The sequence below is a fragment of the Eretmochelys imbricata genome, chromosome 1 (assembly GCF_965152235.1).
Source record: "Eretmochelys imbricata isolate rEreImb1 chromosome 1, rEreImb1.hap1, whole genome shotgun sequence".
Classification (NCBI taxonomy): Eukaryota; Metazoa; Chordata; order Testudines; family Cheloniidae; genus Eretmochelys; species Eretmochelys imbricata.
In genome coordinates, this window is record NC_135572.1 from 38,675,447 (window position 1) to 38,702,318 (window position 26,872).

A 26,872-nucleotide genomic window follows, 5' to 3' on the forward strand; every position below is an offset into this window, starting at 1 on the left:
AACGGGCCACCCAAATATCCTGTGAGAACCTGCTTCAATACCAAAATAAAACCCCCTCCGACATTAGAACCCGACTTGTTACCTACTGCCCCACACTGGAACCCATATGGGGTATCATCCAACAATTATGACCCATACTCTGTGGGGTCCCAATCCTTAAAGAAATCTTGCCTGACCCCCACTTCTGGCCTTCAACCAACTCCCCAAGCTCATCATCAGAAGCAAGCTCCCCACAGACCAGAACATATCAACTCAAAGCAGCACCAGACCCTACCAGAACAACAGATGTAAAACCTGCAGACACATCTTCACTGCTACAATGATCAACACCCTCCTCCCCCAACACAGCTTTCTTGATCCATGGGTCCCACACATGCCTATCAAAATATGTGGTATATTTCATCCAGTGCACTAAATGCCTCAATAATAACTATGTGGGTGAAACCAGATACTTAGGGCCCTACACCAAATTCACGGCCATGAAAAATGTGTCACGGACCGTGAAATCTGGTCTCCTCCTGTGAAATCTGGTCTTTTGTGTGCTTTTACCCTATTCTATACAGGTTTCCTGGGGGAGACCAGCATTTCTCAAATTGGGGGTCCTGACCCAAAAGGAAGTTGCAGGGGGGTTGCAAGGTTATTTTAGGTGGGTTGCAGTATTGCTACCCTTACTTCTGCGCTGCCTTCAGAGCTGGACAGCCAGAGAGTGACAGGTGTTGGCCGGACACCCAGCTTTGAAGGTAGCACCCCACCAGCAGCAGTGCAGAACAAAGGGTGGCAATACCATACCATGCCACCCTAATTTTGTGCTGCTGCCTTGGTTGCTGGGTGGCTGGAGAGTGGTGGCTGCTGACTGAGGGCCAAGCTCTGCAGGCAGCAGTGCAGAAGAAAGGGTGGCAATACCATACCATGCCATCCTATTTCCATGTGCCTATATCAGAAAAATGAAAAAAAAAAAAATTTTACAGTCAAACGAGAGCCACCCTAAAAATACCTTTTCACACATTCAGAATAGCTACATTTATCTGAGCTCCTGTCCCCTCCCTCAACAGCTAAAAACCCCTCATATCTAAATTATGGTAATACACCACATTGCTCATGAGTCATTTTCCCAGTCACACACCAATTACCCAGTTGTTTGGACACCTTCCACAAATACTTTGACTAAATGGGGATTGTACTAAGCATTCCTTTAGCATTTTAGGAGCTTGACTCACCCCTGCCAGCAGGGGCAGGTTGTTTTGTGGGAAAGGGTTCACCTCTAATACATGGTAGACCTCAGGACCCAATTTACTGTTCAAACACAGAAAGTCACGAGTTACATAAAAACAATGTGATTCCCCTGAACACCAGGAGGAGGCTTTCCCCCTTGCCTTTCTGAAAGAAGACACACCCCTTCCTTAAATCCCCTGGTGAGTCATGTGACAGACAAGTAGCCCTTAACCCTTTCCTTGCTTTTTCACCCTATCGGTGGTTCTAAAAATATTTAGAATGTACTTCCCTCAAAAGGCACTTGAGATGCATCAATTTTTAAAATACTGTATAACTAAAAAGAGCTCTAAAAAACCCAGACATTATACAAAACCCAAATACTTTAGTGTCTTTAAAGAGTGGAGATGGCATTCTGTTGATCTAGAAGACAGCATAGAAATATTTTTTCTGTTCAAATCTAGCATTGATAACTGTGTGGTGTGGGTGGGGAGGCCAGTACCGGAGTGGAGGGAGAAGGGGGACATGGAACAAAAGACATTTGTCTTTCCATTGGTAGTGTGATTGGAAATGGCAACTTTCTATTTTTCTCTTCTAGGACCCTGTGTGCGCTCCAAAAATAGCCATGATTAATTATAGTAGTGATACATGAGTGTCCAAACCATGTTTTAAAATGTGGCTATTTTTGCCTGTGTGGACAGGAAGAAATTATTTGTAACCATGTTTATATATATCACTAGGCTACAATGTGGTTCTCTAACATGGTTAGAGCATTATTTTCTGTCCAAATAGACAAGAAAAAACATACAACAATATATTTTGGCTACCAGTATGTTTAAACGTGGTAATTATTGAAGCTTAGATAGAGCCTACTTGCCTAGACTTCCTACATTGATGAAAGGGTTTTTTTCTGTCTATGTAGGTATCCACCTCCTAGCAGCAGTAACTAGGAACCACATCTACACAGGGGGTCGGGTCAGTTTAACTACGCTACACGGGTGTAAATTTTTTACACCCAAGTGACCTAGCTAGGGCAATCTAAATGTTAAGTATAGGCCAGGGCTAACTCATGGTCTATACTACAAAACTATGCTGAAAAAATATCACTCCCACAAATGACATGGCGATGCTGGCAAAGCCCCGTGTTGTCACAGCTATGCTGACAAAAGCGTGCTGCTGCTGCTGGCAGCATAGCTGATAACATTTGGAGAGGAGGTATTACTATGCTGGCAGAACTCCTCTTGTTGGTGTACGCTGTGTGTGTCTACACTAAGTAGCTATACCGGCATAGGCTCTCTATCAGAGCAGGGAATTGAACCCAGGTCTCTTGAGTTTCAGGCTAGAGCTCTGACCATATTAGGATCATATATTTTTGAATTTCTACACAATCTACAGTAGGGGTGAAGGTATCTCATTTTGGTCACACGTGGAGCGTGAAAGAATACCACCACCATTTTTTACCTCCACTCTGACACTTGATTTGGACAACTTTTTCAATAGGAACTGAATGGAGATCACAAGATTTATCTGACATCGACCATCAAGTAAACATCAGATGCTAATACTAGATTTGGAACTTGCAAAGCTAAAATGATCCACTTTGTGTCTACAATTACAAATCTGCTGTATATATCGTATTCATCTTAATACTGTGGTAGAATAATTTCTGCTTTTAAAAAGTTATTTTCAGTAGAAAACAGAAATCAGCAGATGACTTAATGGAGAAATCTAATACTGTTTATAGAAGAACTTGCACTAAATTGTATATCATAGGTAGAGTGAATAAATGTGTGCAAATACAATAGGAGTACTTAACCAAGAATGTTCCCCAGTGCACAAGAATGTCCTAGTTTTCACAGCTTAAATCCCATGTATAGTTTTGCATCATTAGTGAAACAGGAGTGGTTTTCTTCATTTGGTACAGTTATAGATCTTCCCTTAAAGGCTTTTTCCTATGGCAATTGCAGTCGGAAATGCTGTCATCAGGTTGAGGTACAAGTTCCATTCCATCCCTTATTTCAGGTTTGCTGGCTTGGTGCTTGGCATATTTCTGAAATATGTAAGTGACATTTAAGAGAGCTGACACACTAGCATGTAATTCATGTAACAGACCTCTCCCTTCCATTCTTAAACCTTGCTTTAAACACTGCTTCCTACATCATTTACCATCTGTTTACTAGGTTTTCACTGAAACACCTACTAATAAACTCAATTGCCTCTGGAACTTCCTTTAATGTTTTGTCTTATGTCCTATTAAATGTCAGCTTTAATACTGTCATCAACAGTATGAAACTGCTTAATATAAACACATGCAAATGATCGGTCATATTTTGGCACACTAAACAGTCTAAAAAGTGATGTCATTAACCTGTGCATGCATATGAGATCTGATTCTGTATAGCAGAACAGCAAAGCAATTCAATACCCATAAAGGGTTTCTGAGTCACATTAGAATTCTGCTTCTTGAAGTGAAAGTAATGTCAATTGTGCCATGCACAAACTGGTTGGATCTATACCCTTTTATTCAATCCTGCATCTCTTTCACATACCCTCTTGGATGGCCAGTTATCATCTTAGATACTTCCCAAGTCCCCACTGTGGACAACATTCCTTCTTCTGCTCCCCCCCGTCCACAGGCTGTGACCAACTCCTGTTACTCCTTCTTTCACAATATCTCTGTAAGTCAATTAATAATGGGCCCAACCTTCCATTCCCATGAGCAAATCCATAGAAGGAAGCTAAAAGGTAGGATCTCTGTGGGGTTCTCAGTTTTCTCCGCAATTGTTACATTGCTGAGTATGAATTGCTCAAGAAACAGGCCCTGGGACAGCCCACAAATTCCATGGATCCCCCAGAATCAGTGGGAGACTAGTGCCATCTGCAACACACTTGGGTCTTTGGTCTGCCCTGCTACCTGGCAGCACAGCTGCCATATTGCCAGGGCTTCCTTTCCCAGTAACCAGAACCAGGGCCACCCAAAGAACCAATGCCATGCTGGGACATTAGTTCAGGAGGATGAAGTTGGAGCAAAAGGAGGAACGCTAGCCAAAGGGTCAAAGGCCAATGGAAGATCACCTGTCTTAATCAGAAATAAAGCATTACAAAACACTAAATACAAATCAGATGGGGTGAGGGCGGAAAGTCATGAGACCCCTTTCACAGTAGGACTGCTGGTAGCTCAGATTGCATCCCAATAATAATGAGATACGTTCTATCAGAGTTCTTGAATGATCCTTTACAACCTACCATGAACAATGTCTCAAGATATGTGGACTAAATAGAAAACTGTAGGGCTAGAACTAGTAGCAGCTAGGCAAAAACGTAACCAAATGACACACTGTACTAACCTGGAACACTTTGTAATAATAGCAGTAAAGCCTGTGAGGCTGCAGTAATTCTCTTGCAACTAACTGACCTTCTTTAGCAATCTTTCTAGCTTCTTCATCATTTACCTGAGAAATTGGAAAGAAACAGCAGGGAATAAAAGAGCAATCAGTGAATCACTCAATTTCCTTCTAGCATGATAACTCTCATTAAGAGGGCTGTTCAGATCTGCAGTAATAGCTAGAATGCTATCCATGTACAATTACCGATACAGTGCAAGAACACATTATTTAGTTCCAGGTTTTTAGAATTTATCAATATGCTTGCATGGTCACAAAGACATTGATATCTTTAGGGTTGCTGGTAAGAGTATGGGTGGCCAATTGTATATATTTCGAGAAATCAGTCAGTTACCGCTCTACTATATTGTTCAAGTCACAGCCCAGTTCATAAGCAGGTTTGATGTCTCTCACACAGATTTGATTACACAGAATACAGAGCTGTAGTTGTTGTCTTTTCCTACTGCGTGTAATTAAGTGTTTTTGTTTCCAGCTTTGTTCTTTGTGAAGCTTTTCAACTGAACCATCCTTGGTAACACACGTGGAATGTGTTTTGGTGATGTGGGTAGTGTACTAAACACTTGTATTCAAGAGTTTTAGAGCTTCTATTTCAAAGCTTGTAGTGTCCTTCATCTGGTCCTTTGTGAACAACTACAGTACTCAGAACTGAAACATTCCTTGTGTTTCTCACACTGCTAGTTTCAGTTTTGAAGCCTAAGCTCTATTCTACTTCACCACAATAATGTTTGGCATATTTATAAATATCCTTTCTCTCTCATTCTATGTTACAGGAAGGTATTATTTTGGTGCATCTGATCAGGATATCTGTATTAATAATTTGTACTCTGTGATCACAGCATTTGAAAAAAAAATTAATCCAAGGTTTGAAAGCAATCTTTAAAGATCTGAAAATCTGTTTAAAGTTGTTCTACAGCAAAACATTTAAGCACATGCCTAAAGTTAAGCCTGTGCTTAAGTGCTTTCCTGAATGGGGATGTTTACTTGAATTGGGGCCTTATTATTTATTTAACTAAATGAAAGTAATAGCAATATATGCACCTTTTATCTCAGTGCAGAGTTGATGCAGAACACGGATTTAGCAATACAAAAGGAAGAGGACCACTAGGAATGTGTGTTTGTGTCAATTTACCCCTTTTAACTTTGTTGGTAATAACACTTACCTTAGCCCATTTTATTTTTTCTAGCAAGTCATCAAGGCTTCTTTTAATTGGAACATAATGCTTCCATGGCTTTAATTCACTGTAGAAGTGCTCATAGTATTGAGAAGTTTGTTTCAGTACTAGACTGTCACCCAACATGAGGTATGGGAATCTGTACGCTGCTACTGTCCCATCTACATTCACTTGATATTTGTACTGTAAAGTGAAAACAAAGAAGCAAAAAAGGAGAAAAAATATTTTGAATCAAAATATCTAATCTTTCAGCCTATTTAGTGTTATATACATGCACAGTTTCAAAAAGTCCTGGAAATAATACGTATCTAGAGAAAGGCACCTGTCATAAATATAAAGGGAAGGGTAACCACCTTTAAATCCCTCCTGGCCCGAGGCAAAACCCTTTCACCTGTAAAGGGTTAAGAAGCTAAGGTAACCTCGCTGGCACCTGACCAAAATGACCAATGAGGAGACAAGATACTTTCAAAGCTGGAGGGTGGGGAACAAAGGGTCTGTCTGTCTGTGTGATGCTTTTGCCGGGAACAGATCAGGAATGCAGCTCAGAACTCCTGTAAAAAGTTAGTAAGTAATCTAGCTAGAAATGCATTAGATTTCCTTTTGTTTAATGGCTGGTAAAATACACTGTGCTGAATGGAATGTATATTCCTGTTTTTGTGTCTTTTTGTAACTTAAGGTTTTGCCTAAAGGGATTCTCTATGTTTTGAATCTGATTACCGTGTAAGGTATTTACCATCCTGATTTTACAGAGGTGATTCTTTTACCTTTTCTTTAATTAAAATTTGTCTTTTAAGAACCTGATTGTTTTTTCATTGTCCTTAAGATCCAAGGGTTTGGGTCTGTGTTCACCTGTACGCAGGTGAGGATTTTTATCAAGTCTTCCCCAGGAAAGGGGGTGTAGGGCTTGGGGGGATATTTTGGGGGGAAGACATCTTCAAGTGAGCTCTTTCCCTGTTCTTTGTTTAACCCTGGTAGCAGCATAGGGTTCAAGGACAAGGCAAAGTTTGTACCTTGAGGAAGTTTTTAACCTAAGCTGGTAAGAATAAGCTTGGGGGTCTTTCATGCAGGTCCCCACATCTGTACCCTAGAGTTCAGAGTGGGGAAGGAACCTTGACAGCACCATCTTGTGGTTTAGGCCCAAGACTGGTAATTAAGAACCTTTGGATTCTAATCATGGATCTGACACAGATTTTGGGCAAATCATTTAGCCTCTATGCCTCAGTGTTCACACTTACCTACCCCACAGGGCTAACCTCAGGGTCAATTAAAAACATGACAAATACTGCTCACCCTAATAGTCCCACAGAAGTCAATACATAAAGCAAGATGGATATGGCTCAATGTTTGTGAAGTGTAAACCCAGTAAACCCTCCCCCCCCCCCCCCCAAAAAAAAAACCCCAACTGACAGTAGGGGTAAGAAAATCAAATGCTTTCATCTAGGTGCCCACCAAGGCTTTTCAGGTCATCCACATCAGCTCCATGTTTTATATGCATGAATTCCAAATATTATACAGTTTCTTATGAAGAACCTCACCCCTGGTTGTCCTCAGCTCACATCACAAAACCACAACACAATTCACATGGACACCATAATGGGCATTCTGTTAAGAAGCGGGCTGGGACAAGGACAGAGCTGTGGGTGAGGAAAGCTGTCATCTAGTTTTACGCTATGTTTCTCATGAAAATCTCTCATTTCAATTAAAAGTAAACAGAGCAATAGTACAAATTGCACTAAGTCAGTGTTTCCCAAACTTGGGACACCGCTTGTTCAGGGAAAGCCTGTGGTAGGCTGGGCTGGTTTGGTTCGCCGCTGCAGGCCAATGGGGGCTGCGGGAAGCGGCGCAGGCTGAGGGACGTACCAGTCGCCACTTCCTGCAGCCCCCATTGGCCTGGAACAGCAAACTGCGGCCAGTGGGAGTCACGATCGGCCGAACCTGTAGATGCGGCAGGTAAACAAACTGGCCCGGCCCGCCAGGGGCTTTCCCTGCACAAGCGGCGTCCCAAGTTTGGGAAACACCGCACTAAGTAATATAAGGTGTTCACTTTGGAGAGGGCTGTTTTTAGCATTTCTGATATAATCCAAGGGGCAGAACCTCAGATGGCATAAAATATAATAGCTACTGAAGTCAATGCAGCTGTGACAATTTATACCAGCTGAGGCTATGCCGCCTTTACTTCCAGAGATTTATAACTCTGCTGCAACTTTGTTTACAGGATCGCTGTTCACTTTCCCTCAAGGATCAGCAGATTCATTACGTTCTACTGAAGCCACTAAATCAAAATTAAAAATTTGTAAGGCAAAAATAAGGTTTAACAGAATTGCAAATGATAATGTTTTTAATATATTAGAGACTCTAAGTTGAATCAGTCCCCAAATGCTCTCCTCTCCATCTCCTCACTCACAACCCTTCTCCTTGAGGTGGTGTGACTTCATACCATCCCCAGTGAATGGCACAATATAACCCAAGCAGTTTAATATGGCACAATATAACCGAAGAGGACAGAAACAGAACATTGATGCCAACCATGCCTGCCTGTTTTGTGAATCACATTTAATAGTAAATATGAAGAAGAAATAACATTAGGGCTAAATCCAGCTGCCAGGAAACTCTGACTGCAGATGTCTGCACATGAGCAAAGTAAAAGAGGACATTTCACATCCTCCCCCTCGCCACTGCTCAGATCTGGGTGCTGCTGACATGGCAATTGAAGGAGCTGCAGGATCAAATAAATCAGCAACATTCAATATACTTCTCTGACACACTGCTACAAGAACTGTTTTTGAAACACACAGTGCACCTACATCTATATAAAATATGCCTATTGTTTGCATGTTAAGTAAGAAATAAACACAGTTACAGTGGGTCAGAAATCTGCATACAGGACCTGATCCAAAGCCCACTAAGGTCAAAGAGACCACAGTGGATAGCACAGTATGGCTTTTTTAAAGGATGTTTTACACTGTTTTTATTTATGGGTAAAATATCTATTTTGTATGGACACATGTGCCCAGGGCAGCATAAAACTTTTTCAAACACTGAAATGCAATCAGCAAAGTTAAAAAGGAAAGCTGCCTCTCTTCACTTAGTAACCATTTAACTGCAAAGTAAGCCTATGTCTTCAGTATAATGTGGCAAACCTTAAAGAAGTCAAAGAATCCCATCAGCTGAGCCTTTCCCAGCTCTTTCTCCTTGTCTCGGAAGAAGAAATATCCTGTTATTCCAGCATCTAGTAGCTCTGGATTCTCCTTAGATAGCTGCACCAATTGGAGACGTTCTTCACGGCTGTCTCGACCTCTAAAGAAAGCTCGCTCTGTTTTGTTGTGCCAGAAAGGGCCTACATATATTGAATGGGGGGTTGGGGTGGGGGAAGAAGCCTTGAAATCTTCAAGTTACACATGCTCATACATTCAATATGAATTTGTTATGATATCAGGGTCATGCTCCCATGTATGGTAAAACAGGTATCAACATAATTTCCATTATGAACTTGTTAAAGAAACATTTAAACCTAACTGGTAAATATTTGCCCTGTCCTGAAGTTTTGGCAAGGAAAAAATTCTTAATTTCACATTTAAGTCTTTTTTTCTTTTAAGAAACAAAGAGCTCTGTGAAGCTTGAACGATTGTCCGTTCCACCAACAGAAGCTGGTCCTATAAAAGATATTACACCTCACCTATCTTGTCTCTAAGAAAATTATTTGTCTTTCAACAAATTGTCAAGAAAATAATTTTGTTAGTTTTTAACTTATATGAGTACTGAATACTGTGAAATCTGAGCAAGAGACCTTCAATCTTAAAAGTCCATCCAAATATCCCAACACATAATTCCACTCCACCTTTAGTAACCTCTGTTAAGCAGCCAATTTTGCCATCTTTGAGGGGTCACTTAACGGTGACCTACAGAGAAATAAAAAGGTGGTGTATCCTTTTCTGTATCTTTACAATATACAGAGAAGTCCTGTAAGATTTTCACTCTGCTTGCTTGTTGTTATACTTTTAGAAATATCCAAAATGTAAAATTTTGCCTTTCCTGTTTGTGCTGGTAGTCTCCCTGGAGGACCCAGAGAAGTGGAATGGGAGCAGCTTATTCCATCTTTAATTGAAGGAACAGGTATACTGAGTCATTAACAGAGACCTTGCGTCCAAACTGTTTATCAGGTATTTGAATTAAGTAAATATTTGGTGAAGGAGAGGGAGCTTTAAACTGTCTAAATAAACATCACTTCCTTAATCAGGTTTCATTTTTTTGGTGCTCATCACTTCATATTACTAATTCCCTAAGCGGCCATAGAGGCTCCCAGGAAAAAGAGAATTTTTCTAGCATTCAAACAAACAAATTGGGGAAAAAAAGCCTGGCCCTTGCGGTTTTCTTTATACACAGACAATATTTTTCCATTTGCAGGCCAAATGAAAGACAATTTTCAGTGTAGTGGAGGCTGTCTTGAAAGAGGTTATGCAGTCATTTTCACAGTTTAATTTAAACAATTACAACAATAGCCCAAATCCTCTCTCAGGAATTGGACTAGTATTTGGTTATAATTAGCATTCTAAAGCACTTTACTGGATGAAGGGAGTTATAATCATGATATTTACATCTGTCAAGAAACCAGAGTAACTACACTTCACCGGGCACTTATTTTCTAAAAACAATCCAATGCAAAATGTAATAATTGTACTTTGCATACTAACATGACAGAGCACAAATCACTTCAAAGGGATTTTTATGGTCTGCTTTGTGAACTTTTATACCTATACCGAGGAAAAGATTATTTTTAATACAAAGTACTGTTCCCAGAACCCAAATGGGAGACTGTTAATTTAAAAGTCAGTGATGTTGCATGGGTGTAACTAAAGTCTGAATTTAAGGCCAAATTTTCAAGCCTGAGTGCCTAATGTTAGGCTTTGAAATCCACATTTAGGAACTAAATAAGAGCATTTTCAGCTCCCACTGATGTCAGTGGATGTTGTAGGTGTTCAGCACTTCTGAAAATCAGGCCACTCTTATTTAGATACTTATATAAGTTATCCAGCTTTGAAAAGTTTGGCCAATATCTCTCTTTACATATATTCTGCTACTTCGCCTTTGACAGAGTTATGAATTGATTTGTAAAGCCTATGAGTTCCAATTTACCTGTGTTTCCTTGAATAGAAAGGAGGTCATTTGTAACACCACGTAGGGTTTCAAGTGTTGAATGGGTTATATCATATGTTGGAAGGACTAGGTCTCTTGAATCCACAGAGCCACACCATGAAATGATAGGGATAGGGCCAGGTGTATCATTTGCTTTTCGATGTTCCATTGGCCAGTCTCCAACATTAAGATAAAACTCTACATCAGGGAGACGAACCTAGAAGTATATCCAATACAGTACAATTACACATGAATTTATGCTTCAACTACTCATGCTTTAAAAGTAAAGTACGGTCATCAGTTTTCTTGTGTCAAAGAATCAATTGTTTTCAGTGTTGTAGCTGGGTTGGTCTCCGGATATGAAGACACACAAGGTAGGAGAGGAAGTATCTTTTATTCCACCAACTTCTGACAGTGGAAGGGACAGTGCCGTAGGAGACCACTTAAAATGAAGTGTGCAATTAAGGGGTATCAGACAGTAAAGTGTGTTATAAATTGTTGTAATGGGCTCATTATTTATCCAACAGCCTGAAACCCCTTAAATGCCCACTTCACTTTAAGTGGCCTCCTACAACATATGTAAACCCCCTATGCTTAACAATCTGCCCTAACTTGTATTTAGCTCTGACACTCTAGTTACCTTCCCCAGACCTGAAGAACAGCTCTGTGAAGCTCAAAAGCTTGTCGCTTCCACCAACAGAAGTTGGTCCAATAAAAGATTTTATCTCACCTATCTTGTCTCTCACAATCAGTCAATCAAGCCACCAAACAATAATCAGCATTATTTGAGACTACAGGCTCAATCCTGCAAGCCAGCTGTGCAATTGGAGTTCTAATTCAGGAAAGCCTGTAGCATCGTAGTGCCTGCAGTTTTCCTACTGACTTCAATGGGCTTTGGATCTGATAATTAGTCACCAGTAACATCAGGCTTCCTAAACAGATGATATCATGCAGATGCAGAAATAAAAATAAAATCTTGGTTTAATAATTAAATATGCAGCAGTAGTTTAAGGTTTGCTATGAAAATAAAAGTATGAATATAATATCCAAATGGTAGCAAATCTGTGTGATCCAAAAGTCTTTAAGTGAAGGCTTATATAGCTGTACCTTTCTTGCCAATGAGAGCAACATTTCATCTGAGAACATTTTGAAGTCTGTGTACTTCCCTAAGGAACGACGGTAGATGTGATTATTGAGAACAGTGTAATGAACAATAGCGCCTCTCGTTTGCCCAAACCTTGTTGGGACTTCGTGAAGCATCCGCTGAAGGTTGATGGAGGGAAAAGAAGTAAAGTCTTTAGTAACTTGAGGCTCCTGGGATGGACAAGAGAGAATATTCTGCCAGGTCTGAGAATCTTCTTCTGGACACTCACAGTACTCATGATAAACAGGCCCTGCAGAACACAAAGCAATGAGAATGTATGACTTCTGTGATAGTCTCAGCTCACAATACCCAAGACTCCTGATGGATACAAAAATCTAAAACTAGAGCTGGTGGAAGTCTTTTGATTTTTTTGGTTTGCTTTTTAAAATAAAAAGACCATTTTTACCAACAAATATTTTCTTGGAAAATTTCCTCTTTCTAAAGTGTCAGGGTTTTTGATGAAAAAGAAAAAAGCCATTTTTTTTATTTTTTAGAAACCCCAAACAACTAATCATTGAAACAATTTTATTTTGGCCAAAATCCAAACAAACTGAAAATTTTTTAAAAAAGATTTTTTTAATTTGTCATGGAAAATATCTACCATTTTTCAATCATCTCTACTGAAAAAACAAAGTCGTGTACCAGTGTCATGCTACCTGCCAGTGAGCCAGAATGCCTATAGTTATTTAAAACATCCATCAATACTATTATTTAGCTGTACAGCTTCATTTATCAATATTTTAAGCTTTATTTAGGACTTTATGGTGCCAAAGTCTTTACATTTAGTATGAGGTGCTTTATTTCATGTAGCCTGTCCTTTTGGATCAGTGTGGATTTATACACTGTAATAAGGCCTAAGCATTTAAGTAAACTTTATTCCGTAAACTTCTCGCCAAAAACAAGTACTTTGGTCACACTTTTCTTTCTGTCACACGAGTGACTATGTAAGTATGCTCCAGCCCAATACCCAGGGTACTGTCTTGCTGCAGTTGGACCACATCCCCCCTATCTACTGTCAACTTCACTTGACATCCACAGTCCTCCAATTTTTCAAAACTTTTCATTGTCTTGCACCAACATTTTCTACTGTTGTATCAATCTATTACCCCATCTGCACTGACTCTGGCTACGGTTCTGTCCTCTCCATGTGAGCAGTAGTGGAAACAGGGAGGAAATTGTTGTAGGAGCAGCAGTGATCTGTATGCGCTGTATGACTATGCTATGTTCAAAAGGTCTGTTACACTTCCCCCCCTTTTGTCTCCTCTCCGTCTGTGAAGTGGCTTTCCCCCTCCCCCTCCCTCCTTGAATGCCTGTGGGATGAATGGGCTGCTGGAACAGCTGGAAGATCAGAAGAGCTCCCAGGTAGACAAGGTGTCTGGGACTCTAATAAGGCAGCACTCACACACCCAGTGCATGGACACTGGCCGAGGTGGAGTGTAACCAACCAGACATGCCCAAGTCATCTCTAGTCGCAGGCCATGGAGAGCAGGTCCTTAAAAGGGGAAGGGGCCATGTGCTCAGGAGTGCACTCACAAGCTTGTACCTCCCGTGAAGGCTCTTTGCCCGGACCATCTGGCCAGTGGTTTGTCGCGTTGCATTCCATCGTGCCTTACCTTCAAACACTTACCTTGAAGGATCCTGACATCTCCAGTTCCGTGCCTGTGCTGGGAGCGTGAGTATGCGAGTGTGACCCCCACTTCCCCCTTCTTTTGAGCTTAGCTATCAATATAATAAACATGCTGCTTTCTGCCAAACTCTGGTGAGTCATTAGTCCTCCCTAAGTTTACTAGCTGGCCCAATTTCGGGTAACAGAAATTTGCTTTCATTTTTGTGGTTCCAAACTATCTAGAACTCATACTCCAATTTACTGCCTTTCTTTAACTCTCATTTTAAAACCATTTTTGCTTCAGTTTTGAAGTGTTTTATAATAGTGTACATAGGATGCTATACAAAAATAAAACTTTGATCAGGAGAAGGAAGGAGTGCGAAATGATGCTGAAGAAGTAATTTCATTTTCAGTGTTCATCCTTTCCCCTTGGTAGGCAACCAATCAACTATGAGAAGAGAGAAGAAGACCAAAGAAGCAGACCAGAAATCTGAAAACAGTTTGCATTATATTCCCCTTTTAAGTGGAATTTATAGTGTAGGGACCAGCATTGATCTAAGGTGCGCCTGTAGGAAGAAAAGAGGAGATAATGTGGGGCTGGTTATAAGATTTCAATGTCTAGAAAGGACTGTGCTTTAGAAATCACAAAGGTAAGATGGACTGAACAAATTATGAATTGCTGGGAACAACATGGATTTACTTGCTTTACTAGGTGAGGTTTCCTTTAGACAAATATAGCATCACACTCTGGCAGATGCTGTGCTTATGTGGACACATGCCAGAAAACTCACAGCTAGGCCACAAATGAAGAAGTTCTGTCTCTGCTATGGCACTCCACAAAACCTGAAGGTCACCCTGCCTCAAGAGCTAGGGCGGCATGTTCTGAGGCAGGACCTGAAGTTCAGGGACCATGGTCTACATGCTTAAATATTTACGTCCCATAACTTGGCAACGATCTGTATGTAGATTATTTCTGCTCCTTTAATCTGTGTAAGAGGAAGGATGTGTAAGGGGCTGCTTAAACCAGAAAAAGCATCGGTACCCTCCAGTTTGTTACCCTCTCCTGACTAGCCAAAGTTTAGTCCATAACATTTCTGTAGCTGTCACCATAAAATGGTAAACTGAAAACTTACCTTTCAAAATATAAGGAGACTGAGCTACGTGTTCATTACCATAAAGCACCTCAATCTTTAACCCTTCGTTGACACTCCCATACATCCGATACTGTATAAGAAATGACCCATCATTCCTATCCATAAGGTTAGGGATGTGGATCCCAATGACTTCTTTGGGGGAAAGTGCTTTAATTCCCACTTTAAACTGTGTTCTTCCTGAAAAGAAGAAAATAAAAATAGTTGTAGACATGCTATTTCATGTTATTAGGGTTACTTAAATGAAAAAAAAAAAAAGAGAGATGCCACTGATGGATCAAATTCTGCTCTGAATTATACCAGTGTAAAGCTGAAATAACTCTATAAAACTCAGAGACATTTCTCTGGATTTACCCTGTAAACTATTCTGAGTGCACAAATTTACCAGTCATGCTTTATAAGATACACCAACATTAATTCCAAGACTGTATGTAAGAGGAAGAGATCACCCTGTCAAGTTTTCCCGATCATCATATGTCTAATATAAATGGACAAATCACAGATGAAAATAAGCAAGATGTAAGTTACCTCGAGGTGTGACTGTTACAATGCAGTAAGAATGTCCCAAACGTTTTGAAGCAAAGATTAACTTTATTATTCAGAATTCAAGTTAATACTGTGAGGATATGTTAGTTCCTCGGGAATCAGAGAGAAGGAAAACCAGGATAAAACCCAACAGGAGTGAAGAATACTTGCCAGATGGTGGGGAGGCACTTGCAGCATGCAGGAGTCAAATACAAAATCACAGAACCATACAGTTAGAAGGGACTGCAAGGGTCATCTAGTCGAACCCCTTGCCAAGATGCAGGATTTGAGAAAGACTTATTCCTCCAAGTGGAAGAGATTCTTCATAAGGGCAGCTGGCATTCCTCTCCATCCAGTGCTGGTGGTCCAAGTAGAGATGTTGCTGAAGCCTCCATTTCCTGGAGGTTAGAGAGCATGGACCCAGTATGCCCAATAGGGTATGGCTGGCTCACATAGTGTGAGCTAGTCCATTGCCAGTCATGATAAGACTGTGATGGAGTCCTGAACAATGATCCTCCAGGTCTCTCCATCGGGCCATGTACTGACCTCAAAGGGGAGAGTTCTCTACTTGAGGACAGTGAAAAGATGTGGCCCTGTGAAATGAAGGATGAGTACACCTCCTCTAGGGGAAGTGCTGAGGTGAACAGCAGTCTTGGTACCTGTGCCTGTTCCAGTGCTGGCGGTGGTCTCAGTGTGGAGTCATCCTTGGAATCTCTGTGGACTCCTCTGAGAGGATGTCCTCCGATGCCGTGAGTGATTCTACTGAAAGGTCATCATCGGCGTCTGTGTGGTCGTCGATGCTGGTGGGACAGGTGCAGGCTATGCTCTATTGGTACCATAATAGCCTGCTCTGCAACATTAGCCATTGCTTCTGTCTGGGGTTTAGCAGTCTTATCCTTGGAGGTATGCTTTCGTACTTCCTTGCAGGATGACACTGAGCTGTGCTTGGAGTCTCAGCTTCTGTGCCTGGAACCTCAGCTTCTGTGCCTTGAACAGCCTTTCTACCTGTCAGGCTTCCATGCTGAAAATGGTAGTGCCTCATACATTGGTGCCAGGGTTCTCTATACCAGTTCTTTTATTGATGTTACGGGTTTATCATTGCTGGCTTTTGGCGTTGCATGCCGGCTAGAGGGGGCATTCATGGATGTTCACTTCTTTGATACCTGATTGGAGATGGTACTCACTTCTTCAGGGTCCAAAGTGACCTCAATTGATTATTCCAGAAAGTGAAGCTTAAATCAAGCATCCTGTGACTTGTGCATCCTGGTGGAAAAGGAGTAGCATACTGTCCACTGCTCCAGAGTGTGGCTTTCACCCAAGCAGAATAAGCACCTGCTATAACCATCAGTTAGTGGTCTCAAGCCACTGCAGGAGGGGCAGGGCTTGAAGCCCAAAAGTTGAAAGTCTGCCATGACACTTAGTACAACTTTACAGGGCAATCTATACAAGGGGGTCTTCTTCCTTTTTGATTTTTAAACTGACAATTTAGGTAGAGAGGAAGATTTCCTACCAGAAGGTTAGAAGATTATCTGGTTATCAGATGAACAAGTAGAAGAATTAGTGAACACTGAGAAGTAACGGATTGAACACTGCTGGATTCCATCTTGCTACTTGGTTAAGAGGGAGCTGAGGGAGGAAGGAGGGAGAGGGTATGTGTGCAGTCTCGACAGACACTGCTACTGCAAAGACTCTGGGTTCATGCACATGAGTCATGAGTTTACCTACAGAGGGATTTACACTTACTCAAAGGAGAATTATATATTTGTTTATATATATGAATCACAATGTATATTGATATATCCATGTAATATGTTATGTTCCGAGAAAAATATGGAGTATCAGCAGAAAACATCATCAGCTGGACTGATAAAAATTGTATAAGAATTGGAGGAAATGGCATGCCTTGGATCATGGTGGCCTGCCCAGGATTGTCTCTTTGGAATTGTGTGAGTAGAAGGCCTAGTAAATAAAGGCAAGAACCAATGATGTGACGAAATGGACTATAAATGGTTGCCTATGGTTTCTGCAAATCAGAGTCATTTATTGATCCAGAGCCTGTGTGGTTATAGATGTGTTTTTTTCCGGCTCCCCGCGTCTTATGATCGGAAGGAATCTCGACTGGCTGTCGGGACCATTCTGACCTTTGGACTCTGGTATAGTATGTTTGGGGTGTGAATGTGGAGTGAGTAAGGTTTGTTTTGTAATCAATAAAGAGCATTTAGAGTATTATATACCAACACTGTGTCCGGTATCTGCCTGCTCCCCATCCCATAGGGAGAGCTCTACTGCGGGTCTAACGAATGGTGGAGAATGCGGAGGGGGGGAGAGATATTAAGGAGTGACAAATTTCGAGATGGGGTCTTACAGTGTTGGGGGAGTCCTTATTTAAGACTAATAAGGGTGACTCCTTATTTGTGAGAAATCTGTGAAGAAAGAAACAACGCGTGGGGAGATACTGCGTGGTGTTATTGTAATAATGTTGAAAACACTATTTAAGAAGAGAAGTAAAGAGGTGAAAGAGGCACCCCAGTGAACTGAAGTTAAAGCCCCTTCTCTGTTAGAGAAGGAGATTATTGCATTTGGAACATGCCCTTGGATGGAAGGTGCAGTGGAACGGGATGTAATTCTGGATACCTTAGAAAACATGATTAAAAAATATGTACAGCTGTACAAACCTAATGCCAGTAAAAAGCAAACGGCTATAGTATGGCTGTTGTGGCAAGCTGTAAAAATGGCAATTGCATGTAAGTGGGAAGTCTGTGCAGAGTTACAAACATTACAAGAGAATTTTAAAACTTGCCAGGAAAATTTGGAGTGGAAAGTGAGGCAGGCATAGATCATGCAAATTCAGAACAAATGGGGAAACAAAATAGGGAACTGAAGAAAAGAATGATGAATTGGAAAAAGATTAAAACAGACAAAGATAAATTAGACCATCAAGTAATAGAAATAAAACAGTTAATTTGAGATTTGACTAAGGAAAGGGAAGAGAGATTGCAAGCGTTTCTCACAGTTGGTGCCAGAAAACTATAGCAGCATTGAAAAAGCAAATGAAAATACAGGAGCTGCAAGTTGCAGCTGTGTGTCAAAAAGAAAGAGATTTGGATTCCAATGATATTTGGTATGAAGAGGATCTGTGAGGGGGTCAAGAGAAAAGGGAATCTGACCAACATCGAGAGGAGCTTTATACTAAGTTGGGGGAAGAAATAAGAAACTGACCCGTCATAAATATAAAGGGAAGGGTAAACCCCTTTAAAATCCCTCCTGGCCAGAGGAAAAATCCTCTCACCTGTAAAGGGTTAAGAAGCTAAAGGTAACCTCGCTGGCACCTGACCAAAATGACCAATGAGGAGACAAGATACTTTCAAAAGCTGGGAGGAGGGAGAGAAACAAAGGGTCTGTGTCTGTTGGTATGCTGCTTTGCCGGGGATAGAACAGGAATGGAGTCTTAGAACTTTTAGTAAGTAATCTAGCTAGGTATGTGTTAGATTATGATTTATTTAAATGGCTGAAAAAAGAATTGTGCTGAATAGAATGACTATTTCTGTCTGTGTGTCTTTTTTGTAACTTAAGGTTTTGCCTAGAGGGATTCTCTATGTTTTGAATCTAATTACCCTGTAAGGTACCTACCATCCTGATTTTACAGGGGTGATTCCTTTACTCCTATTTACTTTTATGTCTATTAAAAGTCTTCTTGTAAGAAAACTGAATGCTTTTTCATTGTTCTCAGATCCATGGGTTTGGGTCTGTGGTCACCTATGCAAATTGGTGAGGATTTTTACCAAACCTTTCCCAGGAAGTGGGGTGCAAGGGTTGGGAGGATTTTGGGGGGAAAGACGTGTCCAAACTACATTTCCCAGTAAACCCAGTTAGAGTTTGGTGGTGGCAGTGGTTATTCCAAGGACAAAGGATAAAATTAATTTGTACCTTGGGGAAGTTTTAACGTAAGCTGGTAAAAGTAAGCTTAGGAGGTTTTCATGCAGGTCCCCACATCTGTACCCTAGAGTTCAGAGTGGGGAAGGAACCTTGACATGACCAGAAAAGGCTAATCCAGAAAAGTCTGTAGCAGTGACAGAATGGAGATAAACCATTAAGGATGCAGCGGGGGAGATACAGTCAGAGCAGACCCAAATAATCCCTGCGAGTTCGTCAGATTTACTGTCGATGGTAAAGTCATTAGGCCCAGTGAATATGAAAAACTACATGGCTAGTACAGTGGGCAGAATTAGAAGGAACAAAGAATTTAAATGTAAATGAATCTTATAGGTTAATCAGGGGAGCTACCACTGAAGAGATTAGACAGGCAGTAGATCGAGTGAAAAATGCTTTCGACAGGCAGCCAGAAGCACACCAACTGATACCACAATTTATTATGCTGTTAGGGAAAGAGAGAGGTCAAAAACCAATAAGGTTTTATCCAGTGCAGATTGCATGAAGCCTGGAGATTCACCCAGGGATTACCTATTAAGAAAAATAACATTGGGATTATTGGCTGGAAAAATACAACTGGTGATTAATCCCAGGTCGGAGGTCGCCAGACATGTCACAGCTGATTCTTTGATGGCAGTTGACTTAAATCAAAGGGAATTTTGAAATTATGTGTTTAAAGGATTGGACAGAAATTTATTAGCGATGTCTACTGATCTGGTGAACCAAGCAGCCCAGGATGAGGGGTTATGGATGCACTGGAGCACTGGATAACATGCCAACAAATGATGAAAGGGGGAAACCAGGTAGAAGGACTGAAACCCAGAATACCTTTTGTTAAAGCAATAACATATTCAAATGAGAGTGCTTATAGATCAAGATACTGAGAGAGCGGAAGAGGCCATGGTAAAGGACAAAACACCCCACCCTACGGAGGTAGAGGGTGGAATAATCAAAATGAGCCCCAGAAGAAAGGTGTGATTTGGAATATCACTTGAAGGTATTTGAAATTGAGGGGAGTAGATATGAATAAGTGAAATGGGAGACATACTGATGAATGGATCAACAAAATGCAAGGGATGGAAGAAGAAATATTGAAGGAGCAGAAAAAGGTTGCAGCTATGCAAGCTGAGGGTTCAGAAAAAAATGCTCGAGAGGGAAGCCCCAATGACAAGTTGCTCCCACTGGAAATGGGTCCTCAGGAGTGGGAGATGGTAACTAAATTAAGATGGAATTCAAATCGAAGGCCTAGATGGGTGGAGAGGCAATTCCCACCAGAAATCATACTGCAGAAATCACTACCAAAAAATTGTTGGAAGTAGTGTTCAGTAGATATGGAACTCCAAAAGTAATTGATTCAGATAATGGGCCACATTTTGTAGGAGAAATAATTAAAAGTTTATTAAAAGCTTTAGGAATAAAGCAACAACTACATATCTCCTATCATCCTCAACTGTCAGGAACAATAGAAAGGATGAATCAAACTATTAAACAAGCTCTACGCAAAGTAGCGCAAGAAACTGGCAAAGACTGGGACAATAAATTGCCAATGGTGTTGGCGACAATCCGAAGTAGTGATCAATTGGGTACTGGCCACCAGCCTTATCAAATCCTCTTTGGAAGGCCTATGAGATTGTGGAGCCCTTTATTGTACCCAAAAGAAGAAGAGAAGGTATCAGTTACCCATTGAGTAAGGAAGTTACCAATAAAATTGAAAGAAAAATAAAATTTAAACTGATTAACGCCACTGAAAAAGCAAGAGACTATGTGGATTCACATGTGGACTCAGCTATTGTGGATCAAACAATCTGGTTGGAAGGAGCGCAAGTAAACATAGGTGCACAACATCTGGAGCGCAGTGCCCCTATTACAAGCATTGCAGCAACAATGGGGAGACGGGACTATGCGACATAAGAGCGGTATAGGGGAATATATCGTAGGTAGCATTGGTGCTGGAGCTGGCGTTTTAAACTCATTTAATATTAAGACGTTACAAGAAAAAATGTGAGCTTTGGGTAAGATTTTGGGGGCTATCCAGACACATGTGACACAAAATGTCGGTTCATTATCGAAACAAGGAACAAGAAGCGTGGAACTCCAATTAAAACAAGCCCAAGGCTTGAAAACGTCTCTAAATGTATATCTATTTGGTGTGTCTGAGATTAACAATAAAACTGTACGAGCAATACGATGTGTACAGATGCAAACTTATGGGATACAATACATAAAGAAAATGATTCATCTGTTAAGTAATGGGCAATGGCCTTTTAAGTGGTTCAAAGATCCTCATATATGGAATCAACGCATTGCAGGATGGAAGAAATATATTGAGTTTAATTGGGATCAAGACACTCTAAGGGGAAAGTGAAAAGGCAGAATACTGTTACACAACACAGGGAAGAAAAGAAAAGCAGCAATGGCCTGGGTGTTGCCAAAAATTATTAATAAAGAATTATGGCAAATAAAAATAAGTGAGACAAACTTAATTCAAGAAGAAGGGAATTATAAATTAGTAAAATTAATGAAACATTGTAGAAAGTGGGGACAAAGTAAATGGGTGTGCCGACAACTAACTTGGTCCCTAAAGGGATGTCACTTGAACCATTCAAGCGGACAATGTACCATGCAATATTTGACCTCTAATGGCACAAGAGTGTTTGATTTAGGGAACGGGTGTATTTGTGTGGTAACCACTGAAAAACATATATTTCAGGGAAGTATGATAGAAAAAGGCCCAATTGAGTCATGTAAATGTAATGTAACAGAGGTTATTATTAATGAAATTATTTACTGAGGTCCTCTATTTTTTTAAAAAAAAGTTGTTTGGAAATCAAAAAATATGAACTGTTTTTTTGATCTGCGGATACATTGGGAACAATGGGAAAAATTTATTAATAAAAGCAAAAAAATCAGGCAACATGCAAAAGATGTATTTAAGTCTGCTCAGCTGGGAAAAATAAACATTTTGATCCATATGGTTGAATATTAAAATTGGGGAAAGAAGAAAAAGAATTGGCAATTTCTCACTGGTATAGTATTTTTAAAGGACGGTGTCCCAGTGTCACAGATTTTCTTAATTTAATACTACATCCCATTGTCATATTATTTGCATTAATAATTTTGTTAACCTTTATTTTGCTATGTTTATATTGCCGAATAAAAAAGCGACAAGAAGTTTTGGCGCAAGTAATATATAAAATTTAATTGCTTGCAAAATTATAAAGTAATACAATAAATTAATGGCATTAACCATGTATTAAGAGGAGGGCCTGGTATGAATGACGTGTGCTTGACATGAATAAGTGTGTGCAAGTTGGCAACCAAATCAAGAACTTAAGGTCAAGAACTATTAGAACTATTTGTGCAAAAACAATCTTGTTATGTTCCCAGAAAAATACAGAATTCAGAAAAAAATCACACCTTAACTTCTAGCTAGTGGCAGTTCAAGTCAGGACCTGCTATAGGCCAACAGGGATTGTGGAGACAGGACAACAACAGGACACCAGTGCTCATCAAGGGACATCTAGATCCACAGGTACCCGAGGATGGGATGCTCTGGGAAATCCATAGGTCATTTTAAAAAAATAGTATTTTTAAATTGTTTTTATTTCTTGTATCCCTCGCAGAAGAAAAAGGAATTCCATGCATAGAGTGGGGAAAGGTACAGAGACAGGCTACGAGAAAGAAACAAATTGGGCACTGATACCAACAGAGAAAAACAGCAAAGAACTGGCAGACAACAACAGAGGAGCAGGCATGTCTGAAGTATATGCAGAGGAAGATCAGTGAAGGGATTTGAAGGTAAGGTTCTATCTAAGTGTATATAAATATATATATATATATATATATATATATATATATATATTTTACCAGCAATGATTTATTTTATTTTGCGTGTGTGTATACATATATATACACACACACACAAACAAACACACACACCCCCCAAATCATTTCTGGTAAAACTTGCAGATGACAAACATTGGTGGAGTGGTAAATAATGATGGGGGCAGATCAGTTATATAGATTAACTTTACAGTCAAATGCAAGGTCATACATTTAGGAACAAAGAACATAGATCACACTTACAAAATGGGGGACTGTATTTTGGAATGCAGGGATACTGAAAAGGACTGAAAAGGTCAAGGTGGACAAGCAACTGAATATGAGCTCCCAATGTGATGCTGTAACGAAGCAGTTCACTGCAAGTCTTGGATGTATAAGCAAGGGAATTATCAAGTGGTAGGAAGATGGTATTACCTCTATGTATAGCATTAGTGAGACCATGACTGGAATACTGTATACAGTTCTGGTGTTGAAAAGATTTAGAAAAGCATTACAAGAATGATCTGAGGTTTGGAAAACACGCCTTATAGTGCTACAGTGAGGGAGTTAAAAAGCACTGTCCGTTTATCGAAAGCTTATGCTCAAATAAATTGGTTAGTCTCTAAGGTGCCACAGGTACTCCTTTTCTTTTTCCGAATACAGACTAACATGGCTGCTACTCTGAAAACTGTCCATTTAGTTTATTGAAAAGAATGTTGTCACATTCTGGGGTGCAATCCAGACCACTGAGGGGTTGTGTCACTGCCTGCCCTGTAACCTTCATGATACTTTGCTGCTGTAGCTCCCAACCCGGGCCATTCAGAACCAGCCAAACAGCATGCAGGCCACCCTGAGTGTCTGTGTATAGCTCCAGCCCGGGGCCCGCAGTTCTGATCCCAGCCTCTTGCCAGCAATACACCAGTCACACACTGGCTTCCACCAGCCTTGCCACAACTTGCAGGGTGACCCCAACATCCTCCCAGTACCAGAGTTTCCCAAGTATGTGTTTTCTGCAACATCCAGCCCTCTTCTGGACAGTTCAGGTATTAAGGTTCATTGCCCCTGTAAAGAGTCGATCAATATTAGACCATTTGTTACTTTAACTGGAGTTATCGAACAGTTCAGTTTACACACAGCACTGGATTGGTTTAGATTAAAAATAAGTTTATTGACAAAAGGAGACAGGATTTTAAATTAATTCAAGTACAGGAGATAAAGTTGGAAATGGTTACCAGCAAATAAAAGTGAAAATACTTAATCTAAAAATCTAAAACCTAATCGAGTCAATTTTGAGTCAAGGCTTTGTTTAAGATGGCCTCTCTCACCCACAGTCTTCCAGCAAGATGGTGACTGACCCTTTCCGTGGTCAGGATCTCTCCCAGAGGCCCAAGGGTCCTAGTGCCTTTGGTTTCTTGGGGTTCTCTGCTCCTTTCCTCAATAGTGCAGTGAACCTCTGAAGTGAATTCTTCTGAGGGCTACCTTTCAAAGTAAAGTTTATTCAAGCAGTAAGGAAAGTGACATGGAGTCGGAGGGTGCGGGGGGGAGGGGTGGACAAAGGAGATGCCAGGCTCTTTCTTCCCCCCTTTGTGCTTGCTAAAAGGCAAATTGTTTGGTTTCCTGCCATCTCCTCCCCCTGCTGTCTCCAAAACCCTGTTTATTACTTATATATAAATTGAGATAAACACACATTCCTTTGTTTAGGATAGGTCTGTTTAACAACTTTTGACTAGGAAGGGCTGTCTGATTTTGAAAATGTGCTAATAACGTCATAAAGGGAGCATTCACAACTTTACATATAATGTTATATACATTTCACCATCATGTTATTGACCAGCGAACTAGTTTTCAAATGATACCTCACAAGACATATTAGTACACAAAGGTTAAGAGGTGACTTGATCCTGGTCTGCAAGTACGCACATAGGGAAGAGATTTCTGGTAGTAGGTGGCTCTTTATTAGAAAGAGGCATAATGAGATTCAATTATTGGATTCTGAAGATAGGCAATTCAGATGAGAAATGGCACATATTTTTATTGAGGGTAATTAACCAGTGGAATAAAATGGATTCTCCTCCCATCACTTTAAGTCTTTAAATCAAGAGTTAATATCTTTCTAAAACATACGCTGTAGCGCAAATAGAAGTTATAAGCTTGATGTAGAAATTACTGGGTGAGGTTCTATGGCCTATGTTATGCAGGAGGTCAGATTATATGATCATTCTGGCATTAAAATCTATGTTTTATTCTATATAAATGTAATACTGGAGGCAGATTAGTACTTTATATCTGATCTAGTAACATTCTGTTCCATAGCAGGAATGATGCTTGCACTGGAAAAGAAGCATGGTTTGCCAATTTAACATGAGTTTTAGAGACAGGAGGCATGAGTCCTCGCTCTACCTCAGATTTCCTCTATTATCTTGGGTAAATTAGTCACATTTCTCTTAGTTTCCTCATCTGTGACATAGAGATAATAATGCATATGTATCTACTAGCCACACAGAGGTGTTGTGAGATGTAATTAGTTTACATTGGAAAGCAGTGTATTAGTGCTAAGTATTATTAATTACAATGCTTACTGATGTTTCTCAGACATAAGTTTTGAGACTTTTGAGCACAAGGGAGGCTGAGAGGCATAGATGACCGCACTAAGGGCCTGATTCTGATCTCACACTAGTTATGTACCTCAAGCTATTTCACGTACACACAGAATAGACAAGAGAAGGCAGAAGTCCTGCTATTTTTCCACAGCAGGAATGAGAAGGAATGACCCATGAACAGCAAAGCAATATTTCCAAAAGTTATCTGATTAGTATTAATGATTGTGGTTGGATTAGAGATAGTTAGTTTGTCCTTACCACTGAAACACAGGGTGCTGGAACTGCTGTACCAAAGACTGGTCCCAGGAGGCTAATTTATTCTGAATACGCTGTTTTAATGCTGCTAATTGTCTGCTATTATTTAGGAAACTGAGAGAAGATGCAGCGTTGCATGGAAAGACACACTGGACAGTAGAAGAGTAATGTAGGATTTTAATGTTTTCGGTGAGCTTATCACAGAGTGAGACTTTATGTGTTTAAACGTACGTGTATTATTGTGAAATGCGTCTGACGTTGCAAGATGAAAAAGCAGCAGTGATTGATTCCGGGTTGCTGGAGCACACCAAAGCGCCTCGGGCGCTAGGAGGGGGAAAGGGGTAGGGAGAAAAACTTAAGGCTCTTTGGATCCGCTTCTCATCCTAAGTCAACTCCTTCTTCAGCCCCAGACCCCCCTGAGCCAGGCTTGCGGCTCAGATCGCAGCCTGGAGATCAAAACCCACAACCAGGGGCAGAGGCAAAGAGCAAATGCATGCACAGTACCTGGGGGGGAGCGGGTGAAGTTCTGTCCAGCTGCGCTGACCGCCTGGATGTAGAAATACCTGACGGGCAGCGTGAGCTCCGGTTCCAGACCGGGCCCCCAAACCAGGCTCCTCTCTGCACTGACAGGGGCTAGGGGAGCCTCCCCCGCTTGCAAGAGCGGCAACAGGAGAAGCTGCAGCGACAGAGCCGCTCCTCGCAGCAGCAGCTGCTGCCATAAGGGGAGCACAGAGGCACAGCCGCGCCCCATCCTCCTGCCCGCCACTGAGGTGCAGGGTGGGGGGCCGGCCGGGCGGTCACAACTTTTGGAGACGGGGGCGCGAAGGGAGAGGCGAGCTGGCTGGCTTTGATTGGAGGGTGCGGTGGCCAATCGGGCGAGAGCGCGGCGGCCTCGCTCTTTCGCTGCCCAACGCAGCCCAC

The 26,872-nt window shown here is 40.9% G+C and overlaps 1 protein-coding gene across 1 annotated transcript; it reads right to left on the bottom strand.

Moving 5' to 3' along the window:
* Positions 1-3,026: 3,026 nt before the first annotated feature.
* Positions 3,027-26,702, bottom strand: POGLUT3 (protein O-glucosyltransferase 3). The gene is made up of 8 exons (XM_077805957.1): positions 26,456-26,702; positions 14,802-14,999; positions 12,026-12,312; positions 10,919-11,135; positions 8,926-9,122; positions 5,774-5,968; positions 4,557-4,661; positions 3,027-3,259 (listed from the first exon to the last, which is right to left on the bottom strand). Exons 1-8 carry the CDS (start codon positions 26,700-26,702, stop codon positions 3,134-3,136), a joined length of 1,572 nt encoding a protein of 523 aa, XP_077662083.1. The 3' UTR covers positions 3,027-3,133.
* Positions 26,703-26,872: the final 170 nt, after the last annotated feature.